General features: G+C 46.0%; 1 protein-coding gene across 7 annotated transcripts in view; it reads left to right on the top strand.

Moving 5' to 3' along the window:
* Window positions 1-24,703, top strand: part of LOC118517408 (monocarboxylate transporter 12-like) — a 105,743-nt gene that overhangs the window by 29,305 nt on the left and 51,735 nt on the right. The window contains exons 1-2 of one of the 7 annotated variants that reach the window (XM_036063491.1): window positions 6,812-7,049; window positions 14,754-15,230. The exons of 5 other annotated variants lie outside the window; for them this stretch is intronic. In XM_036063491.1, the coding sequence (XP_035919384.1) occupies window positions 14,879-15,230 (352 nt within the window). In that variant the 5' untranslated portion in view covers window positions 6,812-7,049; window positions 14,754-14,878. Of the gene's footprint in view, window positions 1-6,811; window positions 7,050-13,866; window positions 15,231-24,703 lie in introns of those variants that run through there. One more of the 7 variants, XM_036063490.1, reaches the window with a different exon arrangement.

Below are 24,703 nucleotides of genomic sequence, written 5' to 3'. Positions count from 1 at the left end.
CTTCTCCACTACATGACCGTGCGTAAACTGTTGTGGAGCAAACGTGGCAACCGTCTGATTTAGATTACAGCATTGATGATGATGATGATGGACACGTGCACGATCAAACCTTTTGCAACGTCACGCCGGGGGTGTTTTTTTTGTTGGAAAAAGAAAGAAGGCTTCTTTAGGCATTCTCCAACCAAAAATGAAAAAATACAGGCGGTGTCTCTTGCGTGCTAGATCGGTTTTATCAGCGCACACACACATACAGAGTGTATGCATGACGCTGAAATGATCCGCGACCGACATGAAAGTTTGATGAAGCACCTACGCACCCGGAATGATGGAAGACTAGGCTAGTCTATTTCCATTAATGGATGTCAGTTTTTTTTCTCATTCGGAGTCCTCTGAATCATGTCCGCTGAGTATATTAAAGAATGCATTGCAAAGATCCCGAAATTCTGATGTCTCTGGATGTTCAGACGACGTCAGCGTGATAATGCCATCAAAAAAGGAAGTCTTATCGTGAACTTTCCAACAGTTTTGTTTCCAATTCAATGCTCCAAACCGGCATCCACATCTTCACTGATCCTTTTCAATGTACACCGATGTACACAACAACCGTGTGTTTATCCAACAAGAAGTAAAGTGCTCATATTTCCCCGGCGTGCTCACTTGCGGGCGTGTCGCGAAAAGCATCAGGAAACAACAGGAAAAAAAGCAACTAAGAAACATGTCCCATTCACGCGTCAAATGCTTCACTGTTCCTGTCCCCTTTCGATTTTGCTACATGTAAAACCTCGCACGGTCGGGTTTGTTTTCACATGTCATAAAAGGTGACAAATATTGTCAGACCAACCCTTTTCTATCCAGCACGGTGGGCTACAAAACCTTCCGTCCGGTTAGCCTAAACTGGCGTGTAATCCTTTGGCGTTTGGTGATCGCTCACCGTGTTTTTCTTAACCCGGTGTTACCCGCCAAATACACCAGTTCCTGTGGTTAATGCACCAACAAACAAAAAAAACAGTCATGAAAATGGCGTTCAATCATTCTCTTTGCCGCATCTCACATGTCACCCGCGGCCGCTTCAAACCGTGCGGCGTGTCAGCACCTTTACGCTGTGTCATGGAAAGGTCTAACAGCAGGTTTTTGTGATCCTTTACCCCTGGGGAGGGGGTTTGTTTTTCCTTCCGTGCTCTATATTTACCTTAATGTCACTGAAGAGCGTTTTTGACAGTTCGCGTTTAAAATCAGTGGGGTGGGAATTTGGTTCAATCCTAGAAAAAAAGGTTCTTTTTTCAGCGGACGCTCAGATAATCGAAATTCCAGTAGTTCCAGACCACTGGAATAGACCAGAGTCATTCTATAATCGTAAAAGAACGATGTAATCTCGGACGGTTGTATAGCAATCGGGAGAGTAATACACTGCAAACTGTAAACTTGGTTTACAACTTCGAGATTGAGGTACTAGTCTACCTTCATCTCTATTGCGAGAGAGATAGGAACCCATTTGACACCCTTTTATTTTCGTTTTCCGAGTTTCCAAAATGTTCTAGTTATTGTTCAGACATTGCTGGACTCTCTGCTCAAAATTAAAAGGAACCTTTTCATTAGCCTAGACCGGTCAACTTATGGCTAGTAAGTCAGTCACTACGGGGGATCAGTTCGGATAGGATTTGAACCCCAGGCCCGTCGTGTGAAGACCGGAAGACGCGGTTACTCAATATTAACTATACAACCTACAGGAAAACTAGGCGTATGCTTAGGGTTGTCCGCCCATTCTAGAGCAAAGTCCAGAAATAGCTGGAACATGACTAACTCATCTCGGAGACCTTGCATTCTATCTTTGATGACAATTCTAGCGAATCTGTCCTCGTTCTTGAAACCTTTTCTTTAGCTTAAGGACCTGATAGGTTACGCTGGCCAACCAGCAATGTCTAGGCAGTCCTCATTACGGGGGATCGGTCCGGATAGGATTTGAACCTTGGTCAATGCAGTTGGACTCTGTCATACTTTCTCGACTTTACTCAAGACAACCTACTGGAAAACTAGACTTATTTCTGTTCAGCTAGAATTGTCCGCATATTCTTGAGCAAAGTCCAACAATAGCTGGTACATCACTAATTCATCTCGGTGAGCCTGTGCTAGATGTTTGATGACAATTATAGCGAATCTGTCTCCTGTTCTTCAATAGCCTTTCCTCTTCATCCAAGTCAATAGACCCCAAATCCCCAACTTCCCAGTTACTTTCAAAGCGTCAACTCAGATTCCAACCAAAGGAAAAGCGCTTCACAATGCAAGCGAAAGCAGAATAAAAAGTAAACCAAGCGTCCGTAAATGAAGATGAAGGTGGCGGTAAAAGGCTCCAAAGTTGTAATAATAATAACAATAATCATAAACAATTTATTGGGTACCTGTGCGCACCGGTTCTTAGAAGGGGGTAGAAAAGATGAAGAGCTCCGAACACAGAAGAACGAAAGATAAAAACGAAGCTGCACACACACATACAAAGATAGGGAACCGAGTGTGACTTAAATCACGTGTAAGTGAGTGTACGGTGCAATTTCAATAAATTAAATTAAAGCTTTATGAGTAAATTTCACACCAAATCGAAGCCCTCCGGGCCCAAAAATGGCGCCCTGATAGGCGGTGGCCTTTGCAGCACGGAAGCAGAACGGGGCAAAGCGCGGGGGAACGGTAACCGATGCGGGGCCAACATTTGACGTTACGGGCACGTAAAAAAGGTGCAAAATCGTGGCAGTTGCGTACGGCCGAAGACGACGATTAAAAATCATGATGAGGAAGAGCCTGGTTGTTGTTTTTTTTTACAATCGATACAAATATATCGCTTGTCACCATAAATGGGACTTCATTTTTCTTGTTCTTTTGGTGTGGTTTCTTGACTGGGGGTTTTCTTCTTACTTTCTCCCTCTTTTACTTTCTCTTCCTTTTCTTTCCTTTACTTTGCTCGTAGTAATTTTTGTTTCGCTTCATTTAGCGACACCTTCCGGAGCTTTGAAGACTGTTGTTGGCTGCACGTACCATATCTCGGTTTTTATGTGAGGTTAGGGTTCTATACTTCAGCAAATAAGTGACAATTCCTTGCCTCATTTAACATTACGATACTTTTAAGCAACAACAAACGATCGGCAACATAAAATTCTGATTCCACTCGATCTGGTAGAATCGTGAAAACCAAGGCTTTATATTATAAGACTTTTTTACCAGACTTTTTAGACGGCTCCGAAGGCATCGCCCCCCGAAGGCGGATCGTTTAAGGTGCCTCCAAACTAGCGACTAATTGGCCGTCCGCACCAGTTCCGAACGGAATGGGAACCGGATCGTAAGTCGTAAAGTGTGCGCGCCGCGAACCTTTCCAAAGCCGATAAGAACATCATCGCGTCACGAGGCCACGTAATTAGGCGTTTTATTTCCTTTGCCGGCGAACCAACGGCAGCCGAGCAGTTCTACAGGCTAAGCGGGAGGGGGGGGGGGAAGGGGGGGAGAGAAAGAGGGTAAAAAACGAACAGCAGTAGGAAAAGAAGAATCGAAAAGAAGAACATTGTTGGGCGATTTATGCAACGGAAAGAGGTTTGCGGCCATTTTTTGTTTTTCAAATGTCAAACATCATTTAAAGCCTTCCACAAGGAAATGGTTGGCAACCCCGTGTGGACATGTCGCTAGACGTGAGCAATTAATGCATCATGCCATTACCGACGAAGGAACGCGGTAAACACATCGATTGATCGGGTGGACATTAGAATTCTTCCAATGCCCTCTCAGCGCCTCTGTCGATTGTGGAGATTGTGGAGTTGAAGCCCCTTTTGTTTAATCGCAATATTCGACGATTCGGCGTTCGATAAGCGCTCGGTGGGGACATCCCTTTAGCGTTCGTACAATCCCCAGAAGCAAACCCTCCGGAGGCATTTTTATGACGCGTTCCCCTAACACGAACCACACATCTACCGGGGGTGAAGAGTGGCGTCTCTTTGACCTACATACAGCTTAACTATCGAGTATCGGTGGCGTAAGAGGGGGGGAAGGGTGGTGGTAGAGAGCACAAGAATAAAACCAAATCGTCATAGAAACCCGAAGATACGGAACAGGACAAACCCAATCGAGTGCCATCGACTTCACCGCTCGAAGCCGGATCTTCAAGGACTCCACAGCCGAAGACTTCCTGGGGAATGGGCGCCATTTTTCTATTGATTCTGAAAAATCATTCCAACATCCGCCGCGTGACCGGTTGTAGCTTTATTAGTTTCGTTTTTATTCCTCCCCCGCTCTAACTCCCCGCCCCCCCCCCCCCCCGCTTTCCATTGGAGTCGGCAACTTACTTATTGTGAATCGACCAAGGATTGAACGGCATCGAATCGGATTAATGAATAAGCTTCGGCTACTACACTGTCTCACTTCCCGTAAGGTGGCAGATAAAAACGCTTCCTAGTCATCGGAATGGCGCTCTTCGGAAACACACACCCACATCGACCGGAAGAAGACGTTGCTGTCTGTTTATCCGTATTCAGCAAAGGAAAATAATTGAAACTATGACTTAGCCGTTTTAGTACGCGTGTACGGAGCGAGTGGGCTCCGGAAAGCGGACCCGTTCCGGGTCGTTACGCTTCATTCGTCTCGATACAGCCTCAACAACTCTGGTCTTCGTCCCTCAAAGGACAGCGAGGGTGCTTAGTCCACGAGAAAAATGCTCCTGAATAGGGGGGATACAATAAGACGGGGGACGCCAGTACTCCATCAGGGAAATAGTTGTGTGTACGCTACGCCGAAACACGCACACATACGAGCGGAAAGACAAAATAATAAACAGCATAATGCTTACACAGTCGAGGATGCGACGACTGGCCTGTACTCAGCTGCCGGAGATATTGGAAGGCCGAACCCGGCTCGAACATCTTTATAACTGGCCACAGGTCAAGCTCATCACCACACACTACCTCCAACGGGCTTTCCCCATCTTCCCCACGGGCAAAGACAAGATGGCGGAGCGGTTTTATTGCTGACAATAAGCAACTACAACGTTTTGTTTCACCTTCACTTGTTTTGATTCCACCACGCGTTGGCATTGTTTGGGCCGCCGCTTCGTTGCCTTCCCCGCCCGGTGACCCATTTGCAATCGGTTTCTGGAACGAGGCAACAAACCCAAACTTAATCATCTGCAACATCGACAGCACAACAATAATGAGGGAACGCTGCCCTAGTCCTGGTGTCGCTAGGACACAACTATTGTCCGAGAGTCGGCCAACCGTGGCATTCCTTTTTCCAATCTTGGTGTACTTTGGTGTACTTTTAACCTAGTTGTTGGCGTCTCGATGCGTCACAATGGTTCACATTATTAAATTGCTTCCCTGTTTGATCGAGTAGGACGAGCAGTTCGAAAAGGCTCTGGCACGTCGGCAGGACACACGCCAGTTCTGCGGTGGAAGCAATCGGAGCAAGAATAAGTTAAGCTGCTCCCTGGTTCGGCGTTACCCGCTGCAAGACACCGATTGGACTGGCTTGGACCGGTAACCGTTTTAAACACGTCCAGTCACGCCATTAAGGCACCGTACACCCACCCCATCGAGCTTTTGACGGATCGAATGAAACGAGTCTCGGTGACCGTGCCTGATGGATTCGACCGTGGATTAATTTATCAGCAAAACTAAAACACACGGGCCGTTGCTGTGTCGGGTCCCGGCGCTATCGGAGCCGCAATGTCGCTATTATTCATGTTGCCTCCCACGCACCTTAGATCGGATCCTCGCCGGGTGACGCTTTGTCTTCAGGAGTTCCGGAGACTGGACTTGAAGGAGAGGAGCACCCACCCTTAGCAGAGGGGTTTTTGGGATGTGTGTGTGTGTGTGGTAGATACCTTCAGTGAGAACCCCTGGCGCAGCAACAACTCCCGAGATCAACCCGCATATCCACTCGTGGGATTAGGAAGGTTCTACCGAGACGATAGACACTCTCGCATGAAGATCTCGCTATGGTGTGATAAGCTGTGGCGTGTGGTTAGGGTTACAACACCAGCCACCCTACTCCTCTGCCGTCCGTGATGCGGTTAATCCTTTTTCCTCTGCTGACCGCGATAGCCCTTTCTAGAGCTTGGCCGCCTTCCGAGTCTTTTGAATATTCTCCACTCCACTTCACATCACATTGGCCTCTATCCCGTACTATATGGCGCCGGCCGTTACAACCCACCGGCAACAACGCTCTCTGATCTGTTGGGGGGGGGGGGGGGGGGTTGTTGTTTTTCCTGTACTATTTCCGGCACATCCAAAAAACACCGGAGCTTTTCCAAACGGTGAAGCTGACTTTTGATTTTCCTACCTTTTTTCTCTCTCTCTCTCTCTCTGTCTGTTGCATTTTCTTGAGGGTGTTTGATCCCCAAACATCACATTCATGCCACCGTAACGTACTGTTTGAACAGATTTCTCGCTCTCTCTCTCTCACTCTCCTTCTCTTTCTGTTGGTGTGTTTCGTTCTCTCTTGAACCATCGCACTCACGAACTCAACAGCTATTGTGCGTGGAATCCTTTCCGATCGCACTTGCTCCCTCACGCGCTCATTCCCTCGCTCGCACCGTCTTGCTCTTGCACACTGTCGCTCCTTCTCTCTTACACCGTATCGTTCGCTCTCTCTCTCTCTCGCCGTACGCATCCGTACGGCTACACAATCAACCATCCCCCAAGGTGCGTCTTGCTCCACCAGCGTTCGAAACCGATTCTTGTACACGAAACGGCAGAAAAAAAAAGCAGCAGCGCTGATGGTCGAGCGTCGGTTGATGGGCAGCTGGTCGGTTAGCGAAAATTCAGTTGATTATCATCCGCGTTAGAGTTCACATCTTGCACCGGGCTCTTGTTCGCCGGCACTAAACCGACGCCGGGAGACCGATACGTACGCCCGCGAGCTGCGCTTAAATTTTCCTCACGACGTGCTTCCGGTGTGGCGAAGTCGGGCGCGCGGGAAAAAGGCAAACCGAGCAGCAAAACGTGCTGTCAGGGTGGACGCGTACCCGGAAGGTGTAATAAAGTGTCAACCGGACGACAGATAACACCGGTTTCGATAGCGTGCGTGTGTCCGTGATTTAGATTTTATTTACGAGCTGCTTTTGGGGAGTTTTTTGTTTTTCTTTCGGCAAGAGTGACAGGTTCGAGATGTAATTTGGGAGCTTTCTTTTTCGTTTGCAAGCTACTTAATTGTGTTAGTGATACAGTTCCCCGGTAGGACAAAGATTTGAAACAAAAAAAAACCTCCTGTTCGATTCTTTCCAACCATTCCCAAAACTGAGCTAATAATTGAACTGATCAGGTGCAAATGAGTGGTTGACAGCGTGTCTCTTTTAGGGATGAAGGTCAATTTGTCATTCCCCGGGGGTACCCTTCGGCGGTCAAGTTAATTACTGTCGGGAAGCTCCTCCAAACATCAATCTCGCCTCAAACAGTCGGCCCGATTAACATCTCACTCCCAGGCTCCCTTGTTGTTTCCGAATCTGAGGGAACGGTAGCCATTGGGCAACGGCCGCAAAACTAACACACACCGAGCCTGAAACCCTGTGGCCAAGCATCACAGCGCTAACCCATAAAAGGGCTTCGGCCCCAATGATTTCAGGATGGAGTTTTTTTTTCTTCTGTGTGTGTGTGTGTTTGCCAACAAAAAAAAGTGACAGAAGACTAACATAAATCAAACCCTTTTAAGGACTCGGATTTTTCGGCAGGCAGCACTGTGTAATGCCAATTTGTGGCACGTTCGAAGGCACGTCGTTGATGAGTTCCAATTCGAGGAGCGATTAAAAAGTAATTTCTCTTGCGGGCTGTTTTGTGTGACGATTGTGCCCTAAGACGGCTTCGTTGACGTTAGATGAACGCAAACGCGGAGCAAACGACGATTCTCGTTGACTTTGGCGATTGTAGTAATTTAGTTGTCGATCTATCAATTATAAAACTGTAATGTGCTTCCATCAACCAGCATCAACCGTCACCAAATTTGAAGTTCTACCTTCAAAGTTCAGCTTCCTTGGGGCCCTACAACCTGTGACTTAATTTTACCCATAGCAAGGTAAAGTCCACCGGATTACCTCAAACTTCCTTCAGGGAACGAAACACCATGGAGCGGTTTTACATAAACTCTTCACGCCAAAAACTGCAAGTACTGTCACCTACTTACCGGTAGCGATGGTGGCAAAAGAAAAAAAGCTTCGTAACTCACCATTTCGGACCCCGTGTACGGACGAGCGGGATTCCACGTACACGGTCGGAATGACGCTCAACCACTGGGCGGATGGACATTCCAACTGTTTAGCGGGGGTACCGTTTTGAGGGAGGCAGACGATTTCTTGTAATTTGCGTTTCAGCCCTCGCTACCCAAAGCCAGACAAAGTTGCACAGCCATCCGATGCTCAATCCGGAACGATAATTGGCCACCCTGAAGGTAAAATTGTTGACCACAAATGACACATTCCACCGAAAAGAAAAAAAAACCCCGAAACCCCACGACGTTGTGAAGGGTGAGAAAAAAGCACACTCGGATAGAGATTGGGTAGGCTTCTTGTGTCACACCGTGGCACACGCTGAGGCTCATCACCTTACGCGTCAACCGTTCGGAGCCGTTTTCGGGAGAGGGCCTTTTTTTCCTTAATTAGCCCTCTAACGACAGTGTTGACGATGGGGGTGCCGGGCGGAAGGTGCGGCAAGTATGATGATGATTCCGTCCAGGCACGTGGGAGTGCTTGATGGACGGGGAATTCAAAGTCCAGCCAATTATTGTACCTCACACGCTCGCACACACCCAAAAACCACCTAAAGAGTTCACCTTTTGAACCGTTCGCTGTGCTGTGTTAGTTTTAGTTTACTGTTGCCATAAATCAAGGTGGCAACGATTCGATTCGGTGGTAGCACAAAACGATTAAACAGCGCTACGGATGCAGGTAAACGGATTAGACTATCGGTGAGCGTGTTGGATCTTAACTACACGGCACGTGTGAAGGAGGGTGTATGGTTCAAATCTCCTCTCAAGCGGGGAGAATGGAGAAAAAAATTATATTTGTGCCAAAGCAATTAAAATCGTATGCATACAGAAATACAGTGATGGACAATAATATAAGATCAGATTGCAGCATTTTTCTCAGGTGTCTCTATGTTGTAGTAAAGTGAGGTTCTAGATATAATAATGATAAAAAATGGCTTAAACAGTATATTAACAACTGTTTTCGATAATACTAGCCAATCATACCAAAAATTGGAAAAAAGCATCATATTAAGCATCATATCATGCAATTTTGTTTTCGATAAGTAATGGCCAAACCATTGCTTAATTTTTTTTTATTAGATTCGTTCAAAAGTAGTTTAAAAGTGCAAAAAGGATGTTGAAAAGCTTTTTTTAATATTAAATATAATGAATGGTCTTATATAATTGTCCAATGTACAAAGGCTAAATATTTATTTGAATTTTTTTAATTAATCTAATAATGGGAAAGTTTTACCTAGGGATCATTCAACTAAGCTTTACAAAATAAAATCCTTCAACAGTCTCCACTATACAGGGTAGCGAACTTATAACGAATTATTCAAATGTTTAGTAGAATATTACAAAACCAGTGTTTTGTACAACTCTGGTGAACTGGGAAATTTTGAAATTTCATCCAATCATTTATTTACATCCGGTCCAAATTGCAAATTCAAATTCAAACGAATTGAACATATTTTCAGTTAAATATATTTTCAACGGCTAATTTAAATAGTATGTATTTAAAATCCCTTTACTGTACAGCAAAACTCCATTATATGATTGCAACTTTCCACAATAGGCTTGCAATATTCCGCTATCCATTTGGTACATTATCCTGTGTGATGCAAACGTTCCATTGCAAAGATCGAAACCCTCTAGCCTCATTATTACGCTTTTAAAATATTATGTGATCGTATTCTAATGTCCATCACTGTACGTGGATCCTTTGTAGTTATTCTATCGATCGATAAATAGCTCCATATATTGGCAGTTTTCATTGCTCATTTGTTTGAAGTTGTAAAGTGTATGGCTCTAGAAATAGAAGAACCACTTGAAATCGAGCGGTCGCCCGAAGAAAGAGAGCTGCGAGAAGTCTGCTGAAAATAAACAGAGCTCAAAAACGCAGCGGTCCAAACCTTTGAATATCTGCCCATTTTGATATACTCTTTACCCTCCCCCAAGAAAATTTTCATAAGCGTGTTTGTATCACTTCTTTCCGAGATGCACTCTTCTGGGGCAGCGCATGTCAGTGTCAGATCATTAAAACAACAACAAAACACCGAACCAAAAAATCAAAAGATCAACGTGTGTGTGTGTGTGTCCGATCCCTAAATGAATATCATCGGAACGCAATCTTCAAAGCCACGATCTCGCTTAAATTGCACTTCACGATTGCAACCCTCCCAGCGCCACCTCTATTCCCTTCATCGCATCTTCATCTCGCTACCTTAAGAGCAGAATCGGCGATGTGAGCTTGGGAGAGAGAAACAAAAAGCCGCCCGAAAGGTGTATAATTTTTTTAAATAATCGTAAAATCGTAAGCACATCTCCAGCGCAACGGAAGAATTCGCACAGTCGCGTGCACTTATTATTATCAAAAACCGTGTGAGGAATGGGTACCGTGTCTCTATGATGAGCCCTGTTGAAAGGCGTGAACTTAATTTCGGACCCCAATCGCGCCCACCATTCGCTGCAATGGTGGCGCAGTGATGCATCAGCATGCAGACACACACACACACACCCAGCTGTAAAGAGGGGAGGTTGAGGTGAAGAAGGGCTTTACCTTGCAACTGCTCAATGCTTCTTTACTACCCCATCGTTCTTTCTGCTCCGTTCGCAGTGTTTAACAAATCAATTTTCGAAGCTCGTCAACGTCATGTGCCACCACCGCCCTACCTTGAATCGGGCAGGGGGGGGTTTTTATGAGTGATCGGGGGGTAGAGGGTTTTTTATTGGTTTGCAGCACACCACACGCATCATCTGCGTGCCGTGATCAACATGCGCTACACATTTTCGCGACATGTTGCAAAATGTGGCCGCAGCGTCGATGGACGGCGACGGCGCCGATTTTTACATTTGAAGAAAGTTTGATCGAGAGACGGAGATATAGATAGGGAGGAGTGGGGGAGGAGGGTTGTGCAACCCAAACACACACTCACACACATTGTTTATCCGAGGTGCGCCCCCCGCGGTGGGCACGTTTTTGCGGAGGAAAACCCAAACACAAGCCGGGGCGGAATGTGTCGACAGACGCCCGTACTAGTTACTCGTAGCCTCCTGCTTGAAGCAACAATCGGGAAGCATCGGTTGCATCGGATGAAAAACGCACCGGCCGCGAAGGTGGGTGTGGGTGTGTGCGTGCGTGTGTGAAGAAAATAAGCAACGATATTTGACGATAGATGAGCAAAGCGGTTCGAAGTTAACGCATTCGGCAGGAAATGTTTCATCGCATTTCGCTCCCGGCGTTCTACAGTGGTGAACGAAACTATAAGACCACCCAAACTATTCCATTTTTAAATTATAGGCTTTCGATACTTATAATAGATGTTTTTTATTCAAAATTTAGGAAAAAAATCTTTCCTATGTATGCAAAAAAAAGTTATGGAGTTTGAATAAAAAATCTAAAAATAACTACGCACTCATTCCTTAACACTATACGAGCACCTGTTTTTTTTAGAATAAAATAGAAACTAGAAGAGTTCTAAATTCTAAGAGAATCTAAATCTTATATTCTAGTAAGTTGTAGAGAATTACACACTCACATATATAATTTTACACACACTTTAACAATTTATCTTGGCACCTGAAATTTTTTTTTATATGACATCACTATACGAATACCTACGGAAAATATTTTTCTCCGCTATTTTAATTATTTGAAAAATCGTTCAAAAATATAAGAAGCTTAAGTTATTTTAAGATAACCTTTTTTAACGAATAAAAATATTTTTGAAGTAGTAAAGTAAACGGTTTTAGCTCCCTGTCATACAATTTGTACGGGATTAGGCAAAATTTTTTATATTTTGATTTTTAGTATTTTAATAGCGCAATTATACGTTTCAATTTTTTTAATGAAATAAGGCATTTTTCATAATCTTTTAAATGATACATTTGTATTGGATATGCAACACCCACAAGCAGTGATGGAAATCGATAAGCAAAGCGAAAAGATGGCAAATATCGGACATACTTTGCTTTACATGGATATAGAAAATCGAAGACCTAGTGTAAAAATAAGTCTGTCCGTTTTTCAAAAAGGTTAAACGCAATAGAATATTAGAAAAATATAACGAAATTTATCCCACAGCCCAAGTCGGCTAGGAACACTACTTGACAAACAGCTAAAGATCGCCTATGCCCGGGATAAAGTTTCCTATCAATAAATATCCCTCGACCGACAGGGCCAATATGCTAAACACATAGGCGACAACAAATAGGCCAATATGCCAAATTTTGTTTTCCATCAGCTGAAAATCCTAAAATGAGCAGCTGACTCTCATGCAGTTGAAATGAGTGCTCTAAGGCGAATGAATAAATTTTTAAAAAGGAATTTAAACAAATGAAATTAAACTAGTGGTTTTTTTTTTGTTTCCTGTATTTGGCTTTATTTAACTGAAAAAAGTGGATTTGGAGAAAAAAAATTGTTTAATCAGATTTAGTTAAAATTAATAAAAAGTTTCTAAAATTTCATCTACAAAATGTAAAATTTTCCAAAACAACTTTATTCCTTGAATTGCGATTTAACAAAATTAGACGGTCTTATTATTTTGCCCACCACTGTACCCGATCTTGCTCACACACTCGCGCTTACGGATGCAAATGTGCATACGCGATGTTACGGGCAAGAAATAAACAGTAGCAAATGCCATCAGTAAAGGTAAAACAAAACCGTACAAACCCTCCCACATGCACGGCTAGTACGCGGGTGGCAAAATTTATGTAAATTTATTCATTAATAAATTTCGACACCCATACACCTGTGCGATTTGTTGTGGTGCTATTGAAAAAGAAGCATATAGGATTATCCTACGCAGGGTGGGAGATAAATTTTTGAAAAGTACACTCTCAGCCCCACAAATTGAAACATTCGCTAGTGAAATAAATTGTTGCTTCGATTGTTTGCTTTTTGCAGTTTTTTTTTGTGCGGACGCACATACCTTAACTTGGCGAGATGCATTAAATTTTTATGTGACACTAAACGCGGCCACCGAACGGTCGCGACAACAATCGTGCGAGAGTAGCGCCATAAACGATATAATGGAGGTAGATTAACATGTGAGGTGACAGATGATTACGGTGCCATAACTCTTTGACGCACGTATGAAGGGATGCTCTCTCGTTCTTGCAGGATGTAGAATAGATTTTGCAAAATCTTTAAAACGCCAGTTTCTTCGCACTTGACGTCCAATAGTTTTGCAGCGAACAAAACTCTCATCCAACTGTTGGTTTTTTCAAGAATTCAAAGGTACGGTTGGATGGAGAAGAAATGCCTATCCTTGGGCAGCGGGACGGTCGGTGTCTTACGGGAAACTTAATGAAAGATGACCCGATGACATCGATACTATTTACTGCTGACCTACTCTCTGCCGAATGCAATTCCAAACGTCAATTGGAGGTCATCGTTCAACGACGCTATGCAAACAGAGGAAAGCGTACTCTCGATCAACAGCGCTCACTCGATCGAATGCTCTAATTACGCACGCAGCCAGTTCACGCTCGATGTTTATTTCATCTGTCAATGGATTGTATCGCGTGACTCGCTGCAAGAAAGGATCTTCATCATCCACGGCGGGACGATAAATGTTGTTTTATGATGTGCGATATTAAAACGATCGTCATCTTCTGCTTTTTACTGCAACAACAAACAAAAAAACCCGAATGACCTACTGCACATCGGGTCGGGTTTCGTTGCATGAGCTACAGAGAGAGAAAGAAAAACAAGAACACACAAACGAAGGGAAACACTACGAGGCAAGTGGCGTACGACCGTTTTTTCGAAAGGTTCGGACCACTCGCACGACGTGTGGACCCGTCAGCACTCAGCACCTCCACAAGTGACTTCACAGACGGTCAAGTAGAAAAGTCCTCCACTTCCGCCGTAAGGGTTGCGGTTCGGCTTCAATCATACCGACAGTCCCAGGCCACCGATATGTATGTAAACCCCACGCATCCATCCTGCCATTCGGTTGGGAAGCGAGGGAAGCCGCACCAATAAGCTTCATTAGGTGGCTGCGCCTTAGTTTTTTTTTTCGATGTAAAGTGTATGACTTGTCTTCGGTGCCAAGTGCACCGTAGTGTGTTGCGTTGAGTGGCGTTGTGTATTGCAATCGAAAACTCATCACACTTTCCATTGGCAGCATTTTTCTTGCTCTCTCTCTCTCTCTCTCTATTCGCCTTCTATTGCTTCGTGGAGTTTGTAGTTCTTGGTGGGAAATGGGGTTTGGGTTGGGTCCGTGTGAGAGTATCAGAGCTATCGGCCAACATCCATCTGTTTTAAAACCATGCGGGCCGTATCGATAGATGTCGAAACGCCATTCAAGTGCACCTTCTTGAAGTTCGCCGCAAGAAAACAAAAAAAAAACGATGGATTACACCTAGAAAGGATTTTATGGCATCGAACCTCCAGCGTCTTTAGTTGATATGTAAGAGTTTCTTAGTATCGCCTCGTATAGCTTCCCAACTTCTAACTAGTGAACGAATCGAACAGGTTGATGTAGCAAAATCGTTGCATAAATGTTTCGTTGTCCTTCGATTGCTGCAACGTGCAGTGAAAACTAAGTGAAAGATGTGTAACGGTTGCCGATACGAACTAGCGCGTCACAGATCAACCTCCTCCAGCCAGCCGACAATCAACTAACAATCAACTGAAACACACAAATCCCCGCGGCGCGATATGTCCTCGCTGATACGGGCCCTCTCCTGGCCGCTGATATCGCAGTCCCAGGGCGGTGGTGGACCGGGCGGTCCCGGTGGTCCCGGCAGCCCGATCGATGGGCTGGACGGGCTCGGTAACGGGGCAGGGCACTGTAAGAAGACGGGTGGCATTCCACCGTCGCCCACGTTCCAGCAGCTAATGGCCGCCCGGCGGCTGCTCTGCCGGCGCTACTATCCCGAGGGTGGCTGGGGCTGGGTGGTGATAGTGGTCGGCGTTCTGGTGCACACGATGACCCACGGGTTGCAGCTGAGCTACGGTCCACTGATGGCGAGCGTGATGCGATACTTCGGCAAGCCGTTCACTGACACAGGTAAGGCACCGCTGCTACATTTCCATCTGACAGGTGTCCGCCGTGCTGGTGGTGGCGCCATTTACTCACCGAGTGTGATGCGGCTCGATCGATCATCGTCACCGAAACGGGGCTTAAAGTGCATCTCACACAAGCACTCACCGAAAGTGTATCCTATTAACCGCTTCTTAATGGATGCCAACGGCTAATCGCATTTACTTGGTCCATTGGCAAATTGACTGTCTGAAGTCTGCATGACGGCAGAGATGATCGATGATCGTCAATCAAATCAAGCTGTCATTATTGTAGTGGAAGTAACACCTGCACTGTATAGCGTACCTTATAAGACGCAAAAGATTTGTAATATCTTTCCACAACTTCACATATCTCGACGGCAGACGCACAGACGTGTGGAACTTGATATCTTCAACCTCAGCACTCGGGTGCAATTAGGCTGCTCGGTAGTCTGAGGGTCGTATCATCTACTTATCTACCTCCCTCTCCTTTTTACTCAACTCCAGCAGCCAACATATTATAACACCTCATTCCGGCGCATGAGAACGCTAAAATACAGATCTGTAACACGATCTGGCTGGATCGTCTCCCGGTTTGCGCGAGTGGAAGGTCGTTTAGTAGCCTGCAAAACGATGATGGTATTGCATTTATTCTAATCCGATAATGGCCGTCTGGCTGGTTCGGTTCGGTTTGGGTCGTACCACGAATACATGAGTGCTTCGGCGACACGCGCAATCGCTTCAAATCTTCATCCAGCCCGGAGGGCCCCCAACTCCAGTGAAGCTCTTGGAGTGACGGTGGGAGCGAGCAACCAAAGAAAAAGGGATAAATTTGAATTTATGTACGGTTCTTATGGTGTGTTTACTTTTTCTCTCGCCCGAGCAGCGGGCGAAGTAACGAGCTCGTTTAGCAACCGCCCCTTTACGAACTGTCTGCGACAATTGCCGGTACCGTCCATGGTTCGCGTCGCTGCCGAGCAGCACCAGCTACTGTGGAACCTTTCAATCGCGTTAAATTGCATACTTTCAGCCAGTCATTAGGTGGCGAAAGTATCTCCCAACGCCGTGCCCTTCGTACTGGAGCTGGAGCCTACCACAGTTCAATATTCCTACCACCGAAGTTGCCGAAACGTGCCACGCGCCACGCGAAACTGCACACTGATCGGTGTTTGACAGATTGACACATGTACGCGGAACCGCTCATATGGGGAAAGCCTCCCCCGTGAAACACTGGACGTGAGAAGCTTCAATTAGCGGGCGCATATAATTGTTTGCCAGCACTTTCCCCCAAACGCACAACGACGAAACACAACAGCGAACCTCAGAACTGCGACCTGATACTATCCACACACACAGGGAGGCAGATCCATACCAAGCACAAGAACCGATTATCGTCTATTAAGCGGATGCTTTCGCCCACGTGTAAAGTGCAGCAACAAGAGAGTGAAATCTCGAAAATCAAAGTTCTCCACCACCACCCCAACCTCCCGCTTGCATTGTCCTCGCGTCTCTACGCCCCAGCAAACACCAGACACAACTTTTCCCGACAATCGGCAAATGTCACGGGCTTGGGGAGTTTTTGAAGGGGGGAAGGAAAACTTTTCCGACACGGCTTACCGGGCGATGGTAAGTAATACCCTTGATAGCATTCCGACTTGCACTTGGTTCGATTTCGATGGTGTTGTTTTGCCCACCGCCCTTCCACCATCTTGCGACGCTCTAGCACCATTCAGTTACATCCTCACCATTCTCTCTGCTCCTGTGCTCGTTGCTTGTACAGGGGCTACAACAGTGGGACTCGTTCGATACGAACCAGCGGACAAAAACAAAAAAATCTTCCAATAAAGAAAGAGCGATCAACTTGCTCACCCTATACCCCGCGTGAGGTCCTTTGCCCGACCTCCAAGACACATGGTCCCTGTCTGGTGCCTTGCGCGTGGGAGCACCACACCGCTGTGCAAATGTGCATTTCGCGTACTTAAACGAATTGCGATGCTCAATGGCTTTTGGAAGACAATGCTACAAAATGGTTTCTAGTTATGATGGCCTGCAAACTTCGTCCCGAGAAATCTTTCCCCTGAAGAGCTCTCCACGGGAGTAGTTTAGGAGCACGGGACGACGACGCTGTACCGCACCGTGTACAACTTTGTCATCGTTTGGCGAAACACTCGTCTTTGCGGTTGATTGCCGGTCGCGAGGGGAATTTTTTGTCGGGATCTTGCCCGGATCTCGCCGGGATATTTGGCAGGGTGCAAGGCGTTTACTTTCCGGATTGCGGCCCGAGGTATTCATCGCTAGGCAAACAATCATTCGCCCGGTGTGGGAGAGAGAGAGAGGGAGAGAGAGAGAGAGCAGACACAAAATACTACACCCCCCCCCCCTCCCCCCTCTCTTCTTTCCCTTCCCCTCTTCCTCCACAGACGATCAGGAATGAAGTGGTCGTTTAGTCGCTTCGGGTATCGGTTACTGTTATGATGTGTGTATGTGCGTTTAGCTTTCGGGTTTTATGAGTTTTATTCGCTTTGTTTGGCTATGTTATCCTTTCCACCGCTACCACCACCTTCCCCTCCCTAGCAGTGTTGTACGTGTTGTTTTTCTTTTCACTATCGGGTGGCCCGGGTTCTCCTGCAACTCGTCAACGCCAGAAAAAAAAACAACTGACGAATGGAGCACTAGTACCTACCGCCATAGATAGATCGTCATCATAAAACGAAATAACCTCTTGAAGACATGTTGCTGCTACGATATCTTGCCTGCTCCATCTTGTCATTTCCGTTTTTTTGTTTCCTCTGTACATTCGGTGCTCACGTTGGTCGTCTACGCGTCGATTTATTCACCGACAATCAATATACGTAAACCGATCTGTACCCCCGTTGCATCTGCTCATCTGGTTGCTTCTGTGTTGCTCCCGCGGGGGGCTTCGGGTGGCTGAAACGGGGATGCTGGATTGTACTTTTGTCTTGATCTAGATATGCCCGGTCGAGACAGGCAACGGTACAGAACATACGAACCCCTGTAGGCCTCCCTAAGCTGCAAAGAAGGTTTCCCGCTGGGTGTTCCGCTGCTCGGCTTTGGGCTCTCGTAGATGAGGAGTTTGATGGTGGGAAGCAACGGGACGCAGGGAGGAGGGATTTGCTTTACCAATTTTGGTAGGCTCACGGTCCCGCAAAACCGTGATTATTAGAGCAGATTAGATGTTACGAACTTTTATTGTCAACAATCGACACGCACACACAAATCCGCCCAATGGGCATAAAGCAAAAGCAAACAGTCGGCCGACTTTGGGCGTTTCGGTGTAAGGTTTCAGTCGGCTGGGGCGTTTGCAAGGGAACACCTGTTGTTTAAGTGGAATTTTGACACCTGCGTGAAGTAGGGGAAGACAAAGCTGTCACAATATAGAACAGATCGGTGAAATTATTCTAAACAGACAGCTGAGGTAAGAATCGTTCTTCTGTCGCTCAGCTTGGAATCTCAGCTCACTCAGATTGATATGATGCTTTTTGCTTTAAATTGGGAGAGCTGCCATATGGTAATGTCGTTAGACGTTTGGTTTGGTGCGTCGAGAGGCTGTGGATCAAATCTCAACTTGGTTTGCTGCTACCCATGTAAGAGAGAGAGAGAGAGTAGTCAGGACGGGACAGGTAGAGAGAGGTGTATAATTAGGCTAGGAGAAAGGGAGAGAAAGAGCGAGAGAGAATACATTAGTCTTATAATAAAAGCCTAGAAAAAATACCTGTATTTCACGAAGAAGAGAGTAGCTTAGTTGAATGAAGATCAACATTTTCAACCTCAAATTGAGCCCAGCAGGCGGCAGGGACAGCGGCGACTACTGCTGCCCCGGTCACATCATATAAAGGTCATAAATTTCCAAACCTACGAATAATTTACCTACGTCATCGTCTAATAAATAAAGCTTCTTTCGCGAGGGTTAGGCATTACTTTATTCCTTCACTACCAGCTCGTCGTACATCATTTGGGATCGCTCATCATGCATCATTGGGAAATTTTTGGACTGCCGGTTTAATTTGCATCTCCCCCCCTATATTATGCAGCCTCATAATATTCGGATTCCTTAAGAAAAATCTTCTAGAAAAGTGCAATGTAATCGAGAAAGCACTTGCGGCTAATTTTTGGAGGCTTTATTTTTCTAACGGCCGCCCGCGCTGTACGAACCGTTCAAGATGGCGATGGACTGATTGAAAGAAAAACCGGCTCAATCATCCTTCCGCTTTTGACGGAACGGATACGGAAGTGCCATTCAAGGGGGGGGGGGGGGGGAGGGGTGCAAGGGAAACAAAACATATTTTAATCATTCCCTCCCCATGGAGCCGTAGGATGCTCTATACGCGCGAGCGCGAAGGGTGGATATTAAAAAACATCCTTCCTCCAATCAATCATTTCGCTCATAAATCACACTACCACGGGATGGAAGGGGAGAGAGAGAGAGAGCAATATTATATCTATGACCAGACCAGAAGTGTGAACACAGCGCTTCAAGAAAAAAAAACCACCACCGTTTTCCCATTTTGGGAAAAATTTCACCGGTAAAAGCATTGCAAGAAGCTCTCGCAATAAAACTGACACAGCTAGTTCGCACCGCCAAACGAGAAATCCATCATTCCACACGACTTACGGTTTCAATCCAGCGCAACACATCTTTGCGCGGTCAATCAGTTTGATTGGCCATACGCGTGGTGCGAAACGGAACCACCCGTCCAATGGTATCGCGATGATATGGGGATTACGTGCGTTGCGGTACCTTACCTCGCCGTTTCATGCTCAGGATGACGACCAATCGAGGTCCGTTCTAGGTTTCTATTTGTCGTTTCGCGCTATTCTTGAAGCTTGGTAGTGTGGTGCGGGGGAGGGGTTCGATGTGCTAGACGCATCGCAAGCAAAATTCGCAAAAATGACGAATTGCACCAACGGTCCTTCCCCGGCGTGAGGTACGCCAACCACGTGTGGAAGCATACGCTTGGGATGTGTTCGGTCGGGTCATTCGTATCGCCAGGGACACGTTTGATGAATAGGTTCGCCGAGATTTTATTGACCTGAACCATCAATCCTGCCAGCTTCTGGTTAGGTCCGTGCGTTGGGATCGTTCCTACACGGCACGGGGAAATTCGACCAGTGGTCTAGCGAGACGAGTTTGTTTGTTTACATCGCTTTATTCAGTTTAGTTTAGTAGTCTCGTTAGTTGAAAATATTATGAAAATAATCAAAAATTCTACAACTTAAAGTTTAGTGGTATATCTGGGCAGGAAAAATATTCTATTCTTCAAAAAAAATGGCGATCAGATGTTTTAGAACTTCCTCATACAGCAATTTAAGTGCATAGTCTTGCTAGGGTCCAGTGTCCATCTCCCCATAATGCATCTTGTATCTGAGTAATTTTCACATGCTCTGTAACTTCATTCAATTCCACCAAAAACTCTGGACATAAATGATGTGCATTGTGTGTAAGCGCATGCAAATTGTGTAGTCTTCATCGAAGTCACACACACACACACACAAAAGACCTCAGAAAGACGGCTCGAATAGCTCGCGTTGGGGTAGCGTATGATAAATGGATACTCCATTGATCATCTGGATCCGGGCCTTTTCGCTTCGATTTCGCTGGCACACCGGTTCGATCATCACCCGAGCTCCGGTGGGGCAGGTCTAAGTAGCCGACCGGTGATTATTCATTGCAAATTTGCGGCCAGCCTTACCGACCAGGGAGCGGTGTGCCACACTTGATTAAATACAACGACCAAAAACCGAAAAGCCTGTTTGCAGCGAACGGAGAGGGAGCGGGAAGCGGGGAAACAAAATCCCTTAAAACCACCGATATTAAACGCTCCAATGATACGGAGGACCGGACAATAAAACATTGCGCTCCAGAGCACACGGCATGATTGGTAAAAGTGACGATCTTTAAGCGCTCGTTAAGACACCGCACGACACCGAAACAACGAAAAACAAAAAAAATCCCACCCCATTAGACGTGTCTGCACGCGACCAGATTCAGCGACGAAAGCAAGACAACAGAGAGAGAGAGAGAGACCTGAAAGAATCGCACCGAAACATCAGCAGAAGGGGTTCCCGAAACTGCTCGCTGACAAATTGAGCCTACAGTGCTCAGCGAGCCCATTTTTCCAAAAGCATCAGAAAGCACACTAAACAACAACAAAAAAATTTCCTGTCGCCATAAACGTACACCAACTGTTTGGCGCACCAATTGACCGTAATTACTAGATGCGGAGGTGCCTTCGGTTGCTCTGCTTCCCTGGCATCCCATCCCCCCCCCCCCCCCTCAGCCTTCCCATTAAAAACAGGAAGAAACAACTGACGGAGCTCCCGACAGAAATGACAAAATACGTTCGGAAAGATGGAAAATTCGTCCAGCACAGAAGACAACAACAGCAACAAAAAACCTGCTAAAGTTATCACCTTTCGGCTGGTCCTGTCGCGAGAGATACAGCGGGAAGGCGAGAGTTCCGCAGTACTGTTGTTAATTAGCCCCGACACATCCCTTAAATGGTGTTCAATCCGCGGTGAGCACCGGTCAAGCAGGAACCGGATGACCTAACGAGCCCGGTGGTCGTCATCACACACTTTGGAGTGGCTTTGATGCGCCGTTGGACGCGTCCAGTCAGGCTGCGTTTCCCTCGACAGTGTGTCATACAAACGAAGCTCCCTAAATTATGTTCTTACTCTGCTTTATAGTTGAAGCGTAATTTATTGTCAAATACCAGGAAATTGAAGCGATATGAGAGGCTGTCGTAATTTTTCACCCAATAAAAACCCCTGCCTGATTGAGCAACCGGAGGGGGTTACAAACAAATTCTGAGTAATTCGGTTGTGGTCTAGCGCTCCGGTAGTTCCGGCAGCTTGCCAGTCCTTTCGAAAGTCAACGAACTGCTCTAGTTCGGGAGTCTCATCAATCTTACCTCCAAGAGCCTCCCGGAAAGCTCGTAAACAATTCCATTATGCTAAGTTTATCTCCAGTTCTGATGTTGCCCGCTGCTCACGTACGGCTGGCGATGTTTTTTTTCCGCCAGAAGTGTTTTTCTTTCCCCGGGGTTTTTGTTTTGTTTTATTTTTATTTACAACTTGAGCTTGTCGCCATTTTTTTTTCTCTCTGCGTGCTTTTTATTCCACATCTCTTACCAACAGAATACACACACATGAAGGAGGCCTCTGGCCTATAGTGAAGCTGCTTTTGTGTTGTTTTGCTTAAATCTATTTTTTTGTTGATGCTAGTTTTGCTATCTTTCCGATAGTGTATGTGTGTGTGTGTGATACGTATTCTCCAGCATCGACAACATCAGTGTGGTGAAGTAAGAAAAGCAAGCAATGTCCTTCCCCGAAAGCGTGTACGGTCCGTTTCGCTATTGCATTTGACAGCTACGGTGCCCCGCTGCTAAGGTACCTGCTACTTACGGCCAATTTTCCTAACCAAATGCGGTCGATACATTGTGTACGGAATGCTCTACCCGGGTAAGGAGGACACTCCACACTGAGCATATAGATAAAGGGCTACCAGACCAGTACCAGCAGCGTCCGGAAGCGTGTTTCGGGAGGAACTAATTTGAATAAAGATGAGGCGACTGCTTGCGACGCCGGCTCTCGCGGATGGGGTCGCAACAGGGGCAGAGCTATTCGTGGAGCTCGGGATGATGAAATACTAGCCATTCCGGGGTAGAATGGTAGCCAATCTTCACCACAGGCCAAGATGCCACTGGATAGACCGATAGACAAATGCTCTTTCCTGGGTGACTGGGTCAGTGGAACGCGGGACAGGAGCTAGCCGCCACAACAATGGGAACCCCGTTCGGAGATGAGGATGCCTGTGGTACATAAATTGTAGCTCTCACCCTTCCTTTTCTGAGGAACGGTACGCAGCAGCAGGCAGGCAGCGAAGGGCAACCGTAAACTGCAGTATGCTTCGGGTGTCATAATCGGACGAAGAAATTCCCATTAAGCGAAGTGATTGCTCAGATTGCCTTTTTCTTCTCTTCCTTCGTTGGGTCTTTCCTTCATGCGGTTGGTATCGCCGGCATTATTCAAAATCCAGCGGCGCACATTCGAACCTCCTTACGCTTTTCAACAACAGCGAGCCACTACTGTGTTGTTTTCTTAAATAACGACATTACTGCACCGATCGGCAACCCAGCGGGAAGTGCACCCGTACGGGTGCCGAAACCACCAGAACCATAATAACAATAATAATGGTAATAAAAGTAATAAAAAAACATTGGCTGCACCTCACGGTACCGCAGGTCTTAACGGGCACGTGAACTTCAACTGTACCAGTCCTGCAAAACGGTTTGGCTACGGATGGAAAATATAGCAATTGTCTTTAGACAACAGCCTCACGAATGGGCTGCAAATCGGTTTCGTGCCTGGGTGCTGGGTTCTGCAGTAACAGAGAGAGAAAAAAGAGTGACCGAGAGAGAGAGAGAGGGAAAGAGAGAGAGAGAGAGAGCTTAAGTTAAGCAAGATAATAAAAAAAGCATCCGACTCGCTCTGCCAGAATCCTGGTGTACCGAATTTTCGTCCCCGCGCACACCCCATTAACCTGTCATTATTTATCATTACGCGGCATTCATTAAATAAATACCAAATATTAAATAGGACCAGGACGCTTGAACAGACTCTCTCACACACACACACACACATTTACGCTAGGCCCAGACAGATGGCCATGATGACAGACGCAGTTCGTCATCGTGGGTTAACGTATCTTTATGCCGAACCATGCGATACCACGGGCAAGATCGCTAAAATAAGATATTTAGCGGATTCTACGGCTCAACCAGGGGCAGGGTTTTTAAGTTGCCGTTGTAAATGGATAAAAACGTCTGTTTTGGTTAAGCGATCGAATTAATCAGTGAAGAACTGCTAAAGGAGCAATTAAAAGCCGATATTAAATAAATATGAGGGCAATCTGAATGGCGGGTGGTGATATCGTTAGGTCTAGTAATCGGACGTAGTAAGTCTAGAATATAGCCAGCGTGACTGTACACTGATCTTTCAGCCAAAGCTCTATATGAACAGACCAGTAAAACATTGGGACGATCGAAGAAGAAGATCATACCTTGATAGCTAGCTTGCCACTAGATGAAACTTTAGAAGAAGGTATATATTCTTATCTCTATCTCTATCTCCCTTAGCACGCACTACAACCTCGAGAGGTCCCAGCCTGCCATTTCTATCTTTCTTAGACATGATTTTCCCAGTAGATAAGGTGTCAGCCCTGCGTACGAGGGAGTTGGTTTGAATGGGATTTGAACCACGATCCTGCCGTTTGAAGACCGACGCCGCTGTCCCATCTACCACCGGGCCGCCCTCATATATGTTATAAATTCTTATATCTTGGGGATATTCCAGGATTTCTCGGTGCGTGCAAACTCATACAAATATTCTAGGTCCAATTTTTATTTCCTTTAAAAATCCTTCTGAAGTAAACAAATTATAATCCCGATAGCACCAATC

This window comes from Anopheles stephensi, chromosome X (genome assembly GCF_013141755.1).
Source record: "Anopheles stephensi strain Indian chromosome X, UCI_ANSTEP_V1.0, whole genome shotgun sequence".
NCBI classification, from domain to species: domain Eukaryota; kingdom Metazoa; phylum Arthropoda; class Insecta; order Diptera; family Culicidae; genus Anopheles; species Anopheles stephensi.
This window is presented reverse-complemented; position numbering and strand designations above follow the sequence as displayed.